The sequence below is a fragment of the Scylla paramamosain genome, chromosome 8 (genome assembly GCF_035594125.1).
Source record: "Scylla paramamosain isolate STU-SP2022 chromosome 8, ASM3559412v1, whole genome shotgun sequence".
In the NCBI taxonomy this organism is placed as follows: Eukaryota; Metazoa; Arthropoda; class Malacostraca; order Decapoda; family Portunidae; genus Scylla; species Scylla paramamosain.
The window spans coordinates 21,839,540-21,855,324 of NC_087158.1; the positions used below are offsets into that span (position 1 = coordinate 21,839,540).

Consider the following 15,785-nt stretch of genomic DNA (forward strand, 5'->3'; position numbering starts at 1 on the left):
CCCCATCGCCGGGTCTCCCACGCGACACATTCGCCTCGCTACTCAACATTATCATATCCAAACAGAGACATCGCTAACAAAATGGTGGCTCCTTAGGGCAGGTGGGCAGCCAGGCGAGCACCAACCCCTCCTCTCCCGCCTACCTCCTCCCAGCCTGTCTTCTCCCCTCCCTCCCTCCTCTCTCCACGCCGTCTGGACTGAGTGAGGAAGGAAGAGAAGAGGGTCATGTCACCACGGGGGAAGATAAGTGAAAGACACGAGTTTCTCCGCCTGAACATGTTGAAGATTTTTGCTTAACATGAGTGAGTGAATGAGCGAGGGAGGGAGAGACGAGAAGGCCTGGAGGAAAGGTTGGGCAGAGTGATGGAGGGGAGGAAGGAGGGGCAGCCGCCATTAGCAGAAGGGAAGGGAGGGCATAGTAACGTCCTATGTGATGCTTTCATCGCTAATGGCATTATCCGGTTATTAAGAAAGGATGTTCCCATGCACTTTTATCTTCCCCTTTTTTCCGCCTCTTCAAACAGACGCGATGAATGGCCGGATTTGAGGCTCCCCGAGGGGCGCGGCCCAATCGCGACCCTCAGCCGCCCAGACTGTAGCCAATCACCTCAATGTTTTCCTCTGCGAGTGTGGAGTCTCAGTAGAGCTCATTCTCCACACCCTGTTGAGAGAGACAGCTCCCTGTCCTTCTTTCCCTCCCTCCCTCCCTTTCTCCCTCCTCGTGCCTGCCTCCACGGCCGCTGCTCCTGCTGGTGCCTCCGTCTCTCCCTCCCTCCCTTGCTCCCTCACCAACTCTCGGCTCGGTGCATAAAATACTAGTTCAGAAAATACTACTTTTAAGTCATTTTCCTTCGCATTTATAAAATGAGGAAATCTAAATGAAGCAAAAATAAATATTTCGTTCAGTGCTTGACGACACAGAAAATTATAATGTTTGGCGAAATTGAAAATATATACATTTGTCCATCAAGTGAGAAGAAAATAAGCAAGACAGTACGGGTGACTGGGGGGCGGGGGGCGGCGGGCAGGGCTGGTGGGGTGGTGGGGAAAGGCAGCGGCGCATCAGCCTCTTGGCCAGACACCCGCTGGTAGCGGGGCGCCGGGTGGACAGCGGCAGGGGGCGAGGGGCGGGTTGGTCCGTCCTGCGGGTCATTTGCGGCTCGAGGCATTAACATCATCGGCGGCGCTAATGTCATGTTCGAGCGACAAGGAAGCGCTAGCTGGCTTTCTCTGCCAGTTGTTCAGCAGCGTCTGTGGTCAGAGGTGTCCGGCGGCAAAGGTCTGTGACTCGTCTTTATCTCGTCATCGTCTTCCGATCTCAGTATATTCACTTCCTAAATCAGCTCAGCATTTCCCGAACCGGCTAATAAAGGAAAGATTGTATCAACTTTATTTCTTTAAAAAAGCGGAGCTTTTGAGGTATAGTTCTATATCTTAAATGAACACTCACACATAATGGAAGGTACATCAGGAGCAAAGACTTTCTCAACAAGTTCAAAGCCACAAAGGAAGGACAACTATTTAAGGAGAGCGGCGAGGCGAGAGTTGAGTCGAGCATTACGTGAGGATGAGAAAAAGACAGAGGCAAGCGTAGGACAAGATTGAAATGAGACTATAAGACTGAAATAACCAATAAGCTATTAAGCTAATACATCACTACAGCAACGTTACGGTAGTCTAACAAGAGTATAAGAAAGACTAGCGCATCACACAAGGCGGAAGCAAAGCTATGACGAGACTGAAATAAGATGGCGCAAATGGAACAAAGAAGAACAAAGAGTAAGTAAAAATATGAATCACACAAGACTACGCTGAATAACAAGCTACAGAAATATTTATGATGTTGAATTAAAACTACGATAAGATTCAAACAAAACCAGACATTATCCCTCTCTTCCACTCCCTCCTGAGTCTCCCATCCCTCCACCCTTGCAAACTCCCTCCCTTCTCCTCCTCCTCCTCTCCTGTCTCCCTCTCCTCCCTACGTGACTCACAGACAACTCAACCTTTCTGAAAACTCACTTAATTTAACATCACGCCGCAAGCAGGAGGCACAGCGCGGAAGCGGGCAAACACACCACTCGGACACTGCAAGAACCACTGTAAGGGAAACCATGGGTGGCAGGACCGTAGACTTCGTGAAGAGATAAAAGGAAACTGAGAAACTCGCATGTTCGATAACCTTAGTAGGTGTTTGTTATGACGTATTCTAGACAAAAAAAAAAAAAATCTCCGCAGAGTTGCCAGACAGGATTTTCTTATACTACTCAAGACGAATTAATGGAATATATGACTGATCTGTAGAGAAACGAATGTGTTTTGACGAGGTAAAAGTAACACTGATTAGCGAAGTGATATCGGTCGCCGCAGCAACGAGGACATAAGAAAAGTAACAGCCGAGACACTTGATTCATTAGTGGAGGACCTATACCCTTATGTCCGGCGCCACTTAGCGGGAGGGATAGCGCTCTCCCATAGTTACAGCGCGGCCTTTTTGTCTTGATCTACGAGCGCGATGAGAGGCAATTCCTTATTTTCTTGATGGCAGACTGAAGAATTAAAGAAAAAATAAATGTATTACTATGAAAGAAACAGACGAGGAAATACTGAGAATGGGAAGGAAGAGATATAAGAAAGGGAAGACAGGGAAGAACATTTATAGTGAAGAGGAAGAAGAGATGTTAATGGAGCAGAAGCAGTTAGTCAGCCAGCCATCTTAGCTATGGATTATCAAGGAGGAAGAAATACGTGATTGCTTCTTAGTATCTTCCGTAACCATCCATGTTTTCTTTCGTAACTGAAGGCAAGCTGACGTGTCCTGAATAACTTAAAAAATACGTAATAAGATCAAACGTCGTGCTCCTATAAATGAAACCAAAAAAAAACATCGAATTTCATCATAACAAACCATATAATGCAATGTGCTGACAGAATAAGAGATGTGACAATTTAATGGGTGGCTTGTGCGCATGTGATCCTTTTTTATTGTATTGTGATCCCTCTGAAAAAAAAAAAATGTCATCGGGGGCGTTCACACAAGGCACACACATCTTTCATTAACATTACATTCCGCCAAGACCAGAAAAGAGAAAAGTCTACGTAAAGATCACTCCGCTAAATTTTGAAGGTCACTTTATACTTTGGGCAATTTGAAAAATATACTCGTTATGATATACACACAGAGGGGATGAAGAAGTGTATACCCAGAGGTGATGAATAATAATATTTGTTAATAATATGGACTTTACACGTAGCAAGGAAGAACACGTGTACTGCACATTTCTCGTATATTCGTAAGTTAAAGTAAAGCACAATTATTTTTAAACAAAGAAAAATAAGTGTACATGATGTGCACTCAAAAGTATCAAGGTTATTATACTTGTAATTATAAAACAGGAAAAAGTCTCACTACTTTCTGAACATAACTCGTTTGCTACCTACATTGTTTCCCTTCATAACAGAAAGGCACATCATTTTATACGAGCATGCACAGGTGAACGTGACATTCGAGCACACTAAAACAGACTCTAGACAGAACACCTTCCCAACGCGATCATGTACTGCTGTCCTGGGAAGTGATGTCATGTTGTACAAAAGGCTCATGCAAAAAAAACAAAACAAAAAAAAAAGTATTAGATAATTACCTCCAGCAATCACATTCACTGTTCTTGGTCTTTGCGGAGTTCTTGATATAAGGCAGTTCACGAGTCCATATACCAGTTCCTACTTTTATTTATAGACATGAAATTCACTGGACTTGGTGGCATCGCTTTTGGATGACTTTAGAACACAACACCATAGCGAAGGGTGGAACGTTATGTTATGTAACACTAACGCTCCCCCTTCTGCTCTCTCGCCTGATGTACCTATATAAACATGGGAACAATACGATTAAATTATTCGGATCTGTTTTCATAATCACGGAGTCGTCATCTCTCAGTTATACTAGCAGCCGGTGATGGCCACTGATGTTGGGCTATTGAAGAGAGACACCCGTCATGCAAGGTGCGTAGGAATGGCCCGTGTGGCTCCTCCCCTCCTGAATCTCTGGGTTGTGCAGGAGCGCTTAGCGAGTCGCTTACTAGATTACTCTAGACAAGCTGTGTTATGCAGGAAGCAAGAACACCAACAACTGCTACGTTATTTACACCACAATAAAATGTTACGATATGTATGTCGAATAATAAGTAATACAACGATACAAGCAGTCATTTTGTTTTTGTTCTTAAGAAAATCATACTTAACACATCCACATCACAGACTACGTATCTATCCTTGATGAGAACATTAGGGCTACTGTACTGCTAAGGAGTTTCGTGAAGGCAAGGGAGCGCTACCCCAGCACTTAAAGATAGTACTTAAGCAGCACTGTATCTCCTCCTGTGGACAGAGACTACAGCCACGTGCTTTGGCACTGACTGTTCAGTGAGCGTTGGCTCAAAGGCAGTCTATTCTTTACTGCCAATGCATTCTTTACTATCACGTCGGTGGTTCCCTCCTTTCTCCCTGTCCATTTGCCTCTCCTCCACCTCTGGCCCTGCAATCTTATCAAGAGTTTCTCTCTCTTTCAGGTGAGGCGGACGAGCCATACATCTGTCCTTACTGCCGCGCCGAGTTGGGGTCCCGTGAGCAGCTGGAAGAGCATCGGCTGGCGTGTGGTCGCGAGCCGCCCGTACTCCCCGTCCCCGACACCCCTCGCCAGCCGCCCCATGATGTCAATCATCCAGATGAGGTACGGCGCCACCAGGATGTGGCAAACAACAACCAGGCGCACGCCCTCAAGGCCCGAGAGGCGCCCGAACCAGCCACACCCGAGTCCCGCGAGTCCTCGGTGGACCGAAACAATGGCTACGACAGTGACAGCAACCCCGTGGAGAGCGGCTCCCTGGCGCAGATCAGACAACTATTGGCGCAGTCCACCGGCCTCCCACAGGTCGGACCCATCGCACAGCAGCTGGCGCAGTCCAACTTGGCGCTGGAGGCCATCCAGAACACCAGGATGGCCCTGGCGCAATTCGCCACCAACGCCATGAACAACACCAACGCGAATTCTCCCAACAACTCACAAACGATGCAAGAGTTTGCGCTGTTGCAGGGAACGCTGTATACGCTGCAGCACCAGCAGATGATGCAATTGCAGCTCATCCAACAACTGCAGGCGCAGCTCTCCATTAAGAGCAAAGAAGGAAGCCCTGGCCTGCCAAATTTTCCGGAGGGAGAGTCAAAGAGCACAAGCGAGTCCACTGATCGACTGGAGACGCCCTCCTCACCAACACCCACTCCTCGACCCCCGCCGCCCACAACCACTGAGAGCAGCCACAGCAGCAGTTCTTTCATTAGCACACTCATGGAAAGATTCAAGGTCCCGCCCACCAGTGAGCCCAGCAGCACCGAGCGTCCGCCTGTCAGCTCGCCGCTGTGTCCCGCAAGCACCAGCGGCCCTCCGCCGACGTCAGATCCACGCGACCGACCGCTCTCCCCTCCCATGACGGCTTCCAGCATCGCGTCATCCGTGATTCAGCACACCGAACCGCCGCCGCCAGACGAACCCAACACCCTCGAGATGCTACAGCGCACCGCCAACAACGTCCTCAACAATGCCTCCCAGGGACTCCTAACAAGCCGCCTAATTGACGACCACAGACCCAATGACGGCAAGGATCCTTATTACAAGCACCGCTGCAGGTACTGCGGCAAGGTGTTCGGCAGCGACTCAGCTCTCCAGATCCATATCAGGTCCCACACTGGGGAGCGTCCCTTTAAATGTAATATCTGCGGTAACAGATTCACAACGAAAGGAAACCTTAAGGTTCATTTTCAGCGTCACGCGGCAAGGTTCCCTCACGTCAAAATGAACCCGCACCCAGTACCCGAACACCTCGACAAGTTCCACCCGCCGCTGCTGGCCCAGCTGGGGGAGCTAAAGGAATTTCCATCTCCCCCTACAGGGCCACCAAACCCCTTCACTTCCCTCCCCGGCGGCCCCGCCCTACCCCCTTACCGCCTGCCCGGACCTCCACCATCTCTCGATCACCTCCACCGACCTTTCAACCTTTTGAACCTGGCAAGACAGGGGCGGGAGGACGAGCCAGAGAACCTGACTGTTTCGGAGCCGCGTTCTTCGCCAGACTCGCTAGACCCAAATTTCAAACCCGAAAAATTAGATTCAGGCAGAATGGACGTGGACGAGGGACTGAGATCGCCGCACTTCGATGTCAAAAACGACACGAACGACCACAGTAGCGTGGTGGACATGGGAGAGGAGAGTCAGGCCAGTGACTCTGCCTTCAAGAACGATAAGCTGTTCAACGTCGATAAAAGATTTGATCAAGAGAAAACCTTTGAAAGTGAGAAGGACTACAACGAAGATAAGAGTCTTGAGGGCGAAAGGAGGTACGAAGAGGACAATCGAAGCAGCGAGGAGAAGGCACTCGATGAAATCAAGAAGATGAGCGATGAAGCCAACTTCGAGGAAGAGTCCGCCTTTGGCAAGAAGTATGAGGAGGACAAGTTTGAAGAGGACAAATTCGAGGGGGACAAATTCGAGGGGGAAAACAAGTTCGAGGAGGAAAACAAGTTCGAGGGAGACAAGTACGAGGGTGAGAAATACGACAACGACTCCAACTTCGAGAGGGAGAGCAGGCTGTCCAAAGAAAGTTTTCTCGATTCTCAGGAGATGCGAACCTTGATGGAGAAGAAGAGCCCCGAGAGGGACCTCAGCGCTGACCAGACACCTCTCGACATTCGTGTTCGAACTGAACGCGAACTCAAAGACTACAATGAAGGAAACGGCGGGGGAAACGTAAGTGGCGGCGGCAGCAGCGGAGGCGGCGCCAGTGCCGCCAAGGAGGAGCAGGACAGAGACAGCAGCGATTCCCGATCCGTCACCTCTGAGCAGCCGACGGATCTCAGGATGCGGCCAGACTTTCGTCCGCTGGGAATGCCGACCATCCCCTTCTCGGGTCCCAGAATGCCCCTTAACTTCCCTTTCCTCCCTGGACTTCCTACCTCATTCCCAGCCCCCATGGGCCCTCCACCGAACATAACGGCGGTGCCCCCTGGCATCGACCCCGCCAAGGACCCTAATATCTATACCAACCTCTTGCCCAAGCCAGGCAGCAACGACAACTCGTGGGAGGCGCTCATCGAGATACAGAAGACGAGCGAAACCATGAAACTTGAGCAGCTCGTGAATAACATCGAGAACAAACTGACGGATCCAAATCAGTGTGTGATTTGTCACAGAGTTCTTTCGTGCAAATCAGCCCTCCAGATGCACTACCGCACCCACACTGGCGAGCGGCCCTTCAAGTGCAAGATTTGTGGGCGAGCTTTCACCACCAAAGGAAATCTCAAGACCCACATGGGTGTGCATCGTGCCAAGCCGCCCATGCGCATGTTGCATCAGTGTCCGGTGTGCCACAAGAAATACACCAATGCGCTGGTGTTGCAACAACACATCCGTCAGCACACGGGAGAGCCCACAGACCTCAGCCCCGAGCAAATCGCCGCCGCCGAAGTGAGGGACTACCCACACTTGCACACCCCCACCTCCCTGCCACAGATGATGCCTTCTGGCTTCCCGCTCCCCCCGCCGCCCCTCCAAGGCTTCCCGCCACTTCCTCTCCATTTGCGATTCCAGCTCTCACCGGAGGCCATGCGGCACCGCGAGATGATGGAGAGCGAGGAGCGCGGCACGGAGGACGACAAGTACCTGCGGCCTTTCAGCACCTCGTCCAGGTCCTCCTCGACGGGAAGCGCAGAGCAGCGCACGGCAGAGGACCTCACCATGAGGGCCCGGGAAGACTCCTTCAACGGCATGACATCCCCACGAGTATCTGTGTCGCCCACACCCTCAGATTACTCCGATATTGGTGATCGATCTCACGACGCCCCAGGCGGCGACAGCCAAGTGTCACCGTCTGATCAGCAGCAAGCGCTGGGAAGCGCTGTCAGCCCCGCCGTCAGCACTGGTAGCCAGGATGGTGGAGTCTCACTCCCGCTGGACCTGGTGTCCCGCCCACACCCCAACCTCTATTCTCCCTTCGGCCTCTTCCCACCGCCCCTCACCACCGCTGCCATGACGCCGAGCACACACAGCCTGCCAGGACTCAACCCGCTCTTCCTGCCCAATGTTCCAGGTAACCCTCAGCCACGTAGCTCCCTGCCCTTTGTCAAGCCCTCACACAACCAACACCTTGCCCAAGACTCAAAAAAACAGCAGCTTGAAATTACAGGAAATACTACATAGACATTCTCTCTCTCTCTCTCTCTCTCTCTCTCTCTCTCTCTCTCTCTCTCTCTCTCTCTCTCTCTCTCTCTCTCTCTTTCCCATGTATAATTTCGTGATATCATATCAATAAAAAAAAATAAGGAAAGGCAGAGACCTATACATTGGAAAGAATACAAGAGAATATCACACACACACACACACACACACACACACACACACACACACACACACACACACACACACACTCTTCATCGCATCGCTTGTCCGCAGGTCGAGGTAACACCACGTGCCAGCTGTGCTTCAAGACCTTTGCGTGTCAGTCTGCATTGGAGATCCACTACCGCTCACACACCAAGGAGCGGCCCTTCAAGTGCTCCATCTGTGACCGAGGCTTCTCCACTAAGGTGAGGTTCTCGCCCGCTGACCCTAAACATTTTTCTTCTTCTTCCATCTCCAGTCGTAACTCTGCTCCCTCCTTATTTTGCCAGCCAATAGTCTGTTATTCCTTCCTCTGTCAAGTCTTTCTTTCCCTTTCTTAGGATATGGGAACATAAGAACAAGAAAATAAAAGAAGCTGCAAGAACATGTCAGGTCTATACGTGGCAGTCCTTATTCGAAACATACCTGCCTATTACTACTCTTGTTTACTTCGTGTTAGTGTGGTTTGATTTTATACTAAGATGAATTTATACATATATCCGATTCCTCTCTACTTATGTGAATATTTGTGCAGTTAAATAGAGTCCCCACCACCCCCACCCCAAGCAAACACTCCCTCCTGTCAGGCGTATGTACTAACTCTGCTTCTCCCGTGTAGGGGAATATGAAGCAGCACATGTTGACCCACAAGATTCGTGACGGCTGTCGTGACCTTCCACAAGACGGCGCCTCCAAAGCCAACGGCACCAGCGTCTCCACCCCGGACACCTCCTCCTCCATCTCGCCCTCCCTCACCTCGCCCTCTCCCCTCTCACTCCCAGCTTCCTTAGTCACCTCGCTCCCTGCAACACTGGCCTCCCCTCTCCCCTCATCACTTCACTCTCCGCTCCCAACTTCCCTACATTCTCCCCTCGCTACCTCCTTACACTCGCCTCTCGCCACATCTATCCACTCCCCGCTACCCACGTCCATCCACTCCCCTCTCCCACCCTCCCTCCCTCCGGCCGTGGCTGCTGCGCTCCTCCACCAGGCGAGGGAGGAGGATAAAATGGTGGACTTCAGAGTGAAGAGAGAAAGGGAGGGAGAGAATATGCTGCCGGTGCCCAAGCGAGCCTCGGGTAAGTCACATTATCCCCCTTTTTTTTTTTTTTGTTTGTGTGTGTGTGTGTGTGTGTGTGTGTGTGTGTGTGTGTGTGTGTGTGTGTGTGTGTGTGTGTGTGTGTGTGTGTTTGCGTGTGTGAGTGTTTACGCGTGTGTGTGTGTGTGTGTGTGTGTGTGTGTGTGTGTGTGTGTGTGTGTGTGTGTGTGTGTGTGTGTGCACGCGCGCGCGAGTTGATGGTAAGGTAACCTGTGGTGCCACGGTCCTCCTGCAGCAGTCTTCCTCCCACAGGCCCCGGGTGCGAGGGTGAATTGTTAGAAGGAGCACCTCCCGAGGCAGAGGCTCAGCCCACTCCTGACGCGGCCCCGTGTCCCTCTCCTGCCCCCGAAGTCATGCCATTGACACGCACGTGATCTCCGCCACTCCTAGACGTGAGTTGTCCTGTGTCGTGGTGACGGGTCGCGCCTCAAGCAAACTATTAACTCAATAATCCCTCAAGACGAGAATGTTCCGTTAACAGCCCGTGCTTCTCCTTGCAGGACTGAGGTGGTCCACGGCCCCGTCAGTAGCCGGCCCCTGTGCTATCCCGAGTGACCAGGCCAGCCTCGCCACCCTCCCGCCGTGCGCCGCGACGCCTCCACTCCGGCCACCGACACAGTGTGATGCACAGCGCAGCTCGGCGTCGTGTGGGGGCCGTTGGAGGCACGGAGGACGGCGGTCAGACTGTGCACTCTGGGAGGACAAAAATTTGACGGTGGTGGCAGATGTTTAGCTGCCATGACCCTCCGTGACCAAGGTGGACCCCTCCCCCACCCCTCCTCCCGCCCCATGAGCGGCGGCAGCAGCAGAAGCGTCGCGCCGACAGGGTGACTCCTGCTTCCAAAGTGCAAAGATCTCACCTTCGCGTCGCTGGAAATCCCCAGTTTCGTTTCATGTGTTATTTCATGTGTCAACCAAGAGAAGTGACTCGCCTCAGAGCGTCCACCCGGGGCCCGCCTGACCGCCCCTCGTGCACCACCTTAGTTCCTCTCACTCTAGTCTCCCGTCCCGCTTGGTTGGATCCTCAGCCCCGCAGCCCCGCAGCCACGGCCAGACATTCTATCCGCCGCAATCCCCCGCAGGACTCATCACCGCACGCCAGGGCGAGGCGAGGCCAGGCCATGCCGGCTGAGGCTGGGACTCATGCCTCCGCGGCCCGGCATGAAGCCAGGCACCGGGGAAATATGTGACCCTGCCTGACCCCCGCGGTCCGGAAGTGATGTCACAAGCGCTATCTTTGGGAATGGGCATTTCTTAGACAAACCCTGAACTCTGTGATACTCTAGTTGATTTTTCCTTGTTACTGGGGTAGATTTGTGCGTCAGCCTGAAGCAGCCATCGGACACACCAGCGCCCCACGCGATGAGACTGACTGACTCCCACAAACTTGAGTGTCCCTCCGCACACCTCCAAGGTGCTGCTGCACACCTGCGCGCGAACAGTGAATTGTGAAAGTAAGGCATGTGGAGGGCGGCGATGCCAAGCTGCTCCTGTTACACGGCAAGGTACATAATGGCCGTGACAGATTCTCTCTCTCTCTCTCTCTCTCTCTCTCTCTCTCTCTCTCTCTCTCTCTCTCTCTCTCTCTCTCTCTCTCTCTGCAACAAACAGTGCAATATTGGCCAGCGCGTCGGCAACAGGCGGCGGTGCCCTTTACGATGCCTCCTCCTCCAGGTGGCCAAGGATTCCAAGGGCAAAGGCGGCCAGCAAACGTGTGTGCGTGTTCAGCGGGGTCTCGTGGGGTCGCTGCTGCTGCACACCAAACCCACCCGCACCACCCACCCACGCCATCACTACCCACACCACCCACCACCTTCCCTGTATCAGCCGGAATGTTGTTGTGTTGTGTCCCTTCCCCTCCCTCTATCTATCCATCCATCCATCCATCCATCCATCCCCATCTTCTCCACCTCCCCGGTCGTGTGTGCGTGTATGTGTGCGCGTACGTACGTGCGTGTGCGTGAATCTCTTGACCTGGCGTCGTGTTATTACCGGGACGCAAACCGGCGAGGCTGAAGGGAAGGAAGGCGCTGCAGGTCGTGTGTCCTCTCAACATATCCCGCGCGAGGGAGTCGGAAGGGTCAGTCGGTGTTCTGAGAGAAAACAAACAAAATACAAACCAAGAGAAGGCTGAATTGCGCTGCTGAAAACTTGGATATCTTTGTCCCCACCCCCTCTCGTCTTACCCTTACTCCCTCCCCTTGTCCGCTGCCACCTTCCGACACACACACACACACACACACACACACACACACACACACACACACACACACACACACACACTACTCATCTCCCATCCACCTCATTCCACTTCATTCAACCCCACACCACCTCATTATCACATCGAACCAAGCCTCCATCCTCTCCTCTTTCCGGGACAGTCCTCACATTAAACACTCACTCACTCACACACGCACACACACATACACATACACACACACACACACACACACACACACACACACACACACACACACACACACACACGAGTGGCATTGGTTGGACTTATTAGGTGATGACTAAAAAAGAAGCCCTTACCTTTACCACCAGTGTCACCACCACCACCACCACCCCTGGACATGGTCACACCGTCAGCAGCCGCGGGAGTCTTCGGTTTACCTCAGTAGTTCGTGTCTGTGACAGCTACAGCAACAACAGCGAAGGACTCTTGCTGCCATGAAAAATATATATAAAAAAAAAGAATAAAAAAAAGAACCCTCGCACGGAAGTCAAACTTTCAACATTTTGTACAATTTTAATGGATTATAGACGATTACCGGTAGATTTCTCGCTTTTTTATGAGGAAAAATATATATATGTAGTGTCCCTGTAAAAAATAACGATGTTTAGGTAAAAAAAGCCAATATGATATCACTTAATAAGATATCGATTCATATGTTGTAGATAATCAAGTCACACGTGGAAGGAGCCGAGGTTTGTATAGCATTAGAGCACACGCATGCCTGTCCGCTGGCTATTTATCATATCAGATCTCTATGTGTACGTGTGTGGCGTAGATGCTGGCACGAAGGGTCAAGGGAGCAGGTTAAGGATGACGATAATAGAGTTAAGGTTTACCCGTAGACATAGACGGCTTCACACACCAGCAACCTTTCTTTAAAAATAACAATATATATGTAAAAAAATATATATATACATAGCTTCTTTTCCCTCCCTTCCTTAACCTCTCTCTCTCTCTCTCTCTCTCTCTCTCTCTCTCTCTCTCTCTCTCTCTCTCTCTCTCTCTCTCTCTCTCTCTCTCTCTCTCTCTCTCTCTCCATCCTAGCCAGCCGTAGAGAGTCCCGCGGTTGAGACATGACAAAAAGCCTCTCCAGAACCCTACTGGTCCCTGTTATCCTCTCGGTCTCCCTCTCTATCTCTCCGCCTCTCTTTACCTTCAACGTGCACGGATCAGCGAGGCTCCCCTGGGTGTACGTCTGTGATACGGCCGAGCTGACCGCGCACACAGTGAAGTCATTCCAGTGTCATGCTCAGCCACCGACCCGTCTGGCCCTCCCCTCCTTCCTTCCAGCCCTTCATGTCTCTGCCTCAGTCTGCCCTCCAATAGACCCCGTCAGTCACAGAAAATGGACCCTCTCCTCCCTGGACTCCGGTGGATCCTGGAACTTTTTTACCTTCCTCGTTTTCTTTGCCTGTCCCTCATTTCCCCCGTTCTTCCCTCCTTCATCTGTGTCTGTGGCGCGTCAGCCATCTCCAGCCTCCTTAGACTCCTCCGAAGCTCCCTGTGTCGTTACTTGTACCGGATCTAGAGAGTAATCATATTATTTTGATATCTGTGTGAGAACCTAACTCGCTATCTGCACGTCTCGGCCCGGGAACAGAGGAGAAGCTATTTTTGTACTATTCTATGATAGCCGTTCCCGGGGTGAGACCTGCCTCCGCCTGCCCTGTAATACCACGTGACACACCGTGAGCCGCGTCGCTCTAGTTGTAATAAAGCCAGTTTGTCAGCAGCATCCTTCATAATTAAAAGAGTACCATTGTATGCCCTTGGTATGACTATCCTGAACCTTCCTGAAGTGACATCTTGTGCCCCACGCCCGCCCCCAGAGAGTACACACGCCTGATCAACTGATGTGAAACTGTGTTATTTTGGCCAGTGACAAGTCCAGGACTGATGGAAGAAGCAAGGTGCCCAAGTCCTCCACAGAATCAGGGCAGTGATGGGGTGAGACACGCATTGCTGCAGCACTCATAAAGAGCACTTGTTGCTCTCTAGGTGAGCAGAGCGGACAACTACCAAAGGGTTTTGACACATACAAATTAATTATATCGCAAAGGAGTGCTGTTAGGAAAGCAGATCTTACTAGGAACAAAAGAAAAACCCTATTTCATAAAAGGGACCCAATAAGGAACTTGGCTGAAGAATTAAGGCTGAAACCTGAATGAACATCCAGTTACGGTGATGACTTCATAAGGGGAAAAAAATAAAATGAATAAAATTATGTATAGTAGTAGTAGTAGTAGTAGTAGTAGTAGTAGTAGTAGTAGTAGTAGTAGTAGTAACAGTAAAAGTAGTAGTAACTGTAAAAGTAGCAGTAGTAGTAGTAGTAGTAGTAGTAGTAGTAGTAGTAGTAGTAGTAGTAGTAGTAGTAGCATAAAATCACATAACATTTTTCACACCTAGTAAGGTATTCTGGATTTTTAAACAATAATGGAATAGAAATTATACATTTGAACACTCTACCAGTATTAAACACACACACACACACACACACACACACACACACACACACACACACAGGAAATGTGTGTGTGTGTGTGTGTGTGTGTGTGTGTGTGTGTGTGTGTGTGTGTGTAGTGAAGTACAGAGGCCTATGAGGAGGTATGTCGAACCAAGTATGAATCCGGCAGAAATGTGTGTTTAAGCGCTAATAGAGAGGGGAAAGCGTGAGCGGGATGTGTGAATGGGTTACACGAATAATAATGTCAGGAGAGACGGAGGACGTGGAGTGATGTATGGGAAGAACTGTGTGGAAAAATGTGTGGAAGGAGGGATGTGCGAATATGAGGGATGTGAGAAGGAAGTAAAAGGGCGTGAAGGGATGTGTCGAGTGGATGCGAGGAGAGGCTGAGTGGAAAAGAAGAATGTTTTTAAGGAATGACTCGTACAAACACAAATAGCGCTCCTCCTCCCCCACGACAAACAACAGAACAACCAATTACTCACAAGTACTAGTTAAAGTCACCCCATCAATGACGTAAAGGCGGAGAGAGGGGAAGGGGGGATATGGAGCAGAAGGCATGGGGAGAGGTGGAGGGGGAGGGTCAGGGAAGGAGGGGGAGCTAGGGGAGGGAAGACTTGCGGTGGTGCCATGCTTGTTATAACTCGCCTTGTTCTCTCCACTATCACCCGACTCCACTAACGAAATAAAAGGCCTCATTTGCTAAACCTCCTTTCCTACTAAACACCTTGAAAGACTCCAATCCAACTGTCTTCATCTCGTAGGTTTGCACAGGAAGACGCCTCGCACCAGCGTTGTCATCATTAACACCTTGTAGCCTAACAAACCCGCGGGGACGAATAAAAATTACTCACAGACAGACTCGCCATCTAATGTTCCCGTTCACTAGCCCAGTAAATGTCCAGGCATGGGGTGAAATATTACATCTACTAGTGGTTGAAATATGTGTAAACTAGACGTAAACTTTTCCTCCATCGTGACGCATTGCATAATCACTGCATTTTCGACAACACTAGTTTGACAGCCTGTTTGAACGAGTCTGACAGATTTGCATATCCTCAGATCCCTTGCATATTTCATAACCCTCCACCAACTCCCTAACATATCACCTCATCTCAAGCCAAGCAGCATCAAGCCATCAACAACATGACCACTCACAGTCCTTTTCCCGTCCCCACAAGCCGGACACGGATGTACTCACCTCACATCCATTCGCTCTTACTTCCTGGTGATGACGAGGATCTGAACAATGACTAGGACGAAGAGGATGACGAGAAACGCGCACACACTCAAGAGACGAGGCACACTTGTAAACACTTCCCCCACAATCCCCAGTTACCACGCGGCCACTTGGTGATGGACTGCCACTAGGTGTGCTGCGCCGCGCAGTCTGTCCATCGTGACGTGTCGCTGTGCTGCCAAGTTTTGAATTTGGGTTTGGTAGAGTAGAGTGACATTTTTGTTGATAAATACATCAACATTGTGGCTTCTTGCATTAGGAAATAGAACTTTAAATAGGACACAATAGTAGTAGGGTTACAATGAAGAT

General features: G+C 50.6%; 1 protein-coding gene across 2 annotated transcripts in view; it reads left to right on the plus strand.

Moving 5' to 3' along the window:
- Positions 1–13,536, plus strand: part of LOC135102949 (homeotic protein spalt-major-like) — a 27,506-nt gene extending 13,970 nt beyond the window's left edge. The window contains exons 2-6 of one of the 2 annotated variants that reach the window (XM_064008682.1): positions 4,572–8,141; positions 8,504–8,637; positions 9,051–9,510; positions 9,783–9,922; positions 10,031–13,536. In XM_064008682.1, coding sequence (XP_063864752.1) covers positions 4,572–8,141; positions 8,504–8,637; positions 9,051–9,510; positions 9,783–9,904 — 4,286 coding nt within the window. In that variant the 3' untranslated portion in view covers positions 9,905–9,922; positions 10,031–13,536. The remainder of the gene's footprint in view (positions 1–4,571; positions 8,142–8,503; positions 8,638–9,050; positions 9,511–9,782; positions 9,923–10,030) is intronic. The other variant, XM_064008683.1, reaches the window with a different exon arrangement.
- Positions 13,537–15,785: the final 2,249 nt, after the last annotated feature.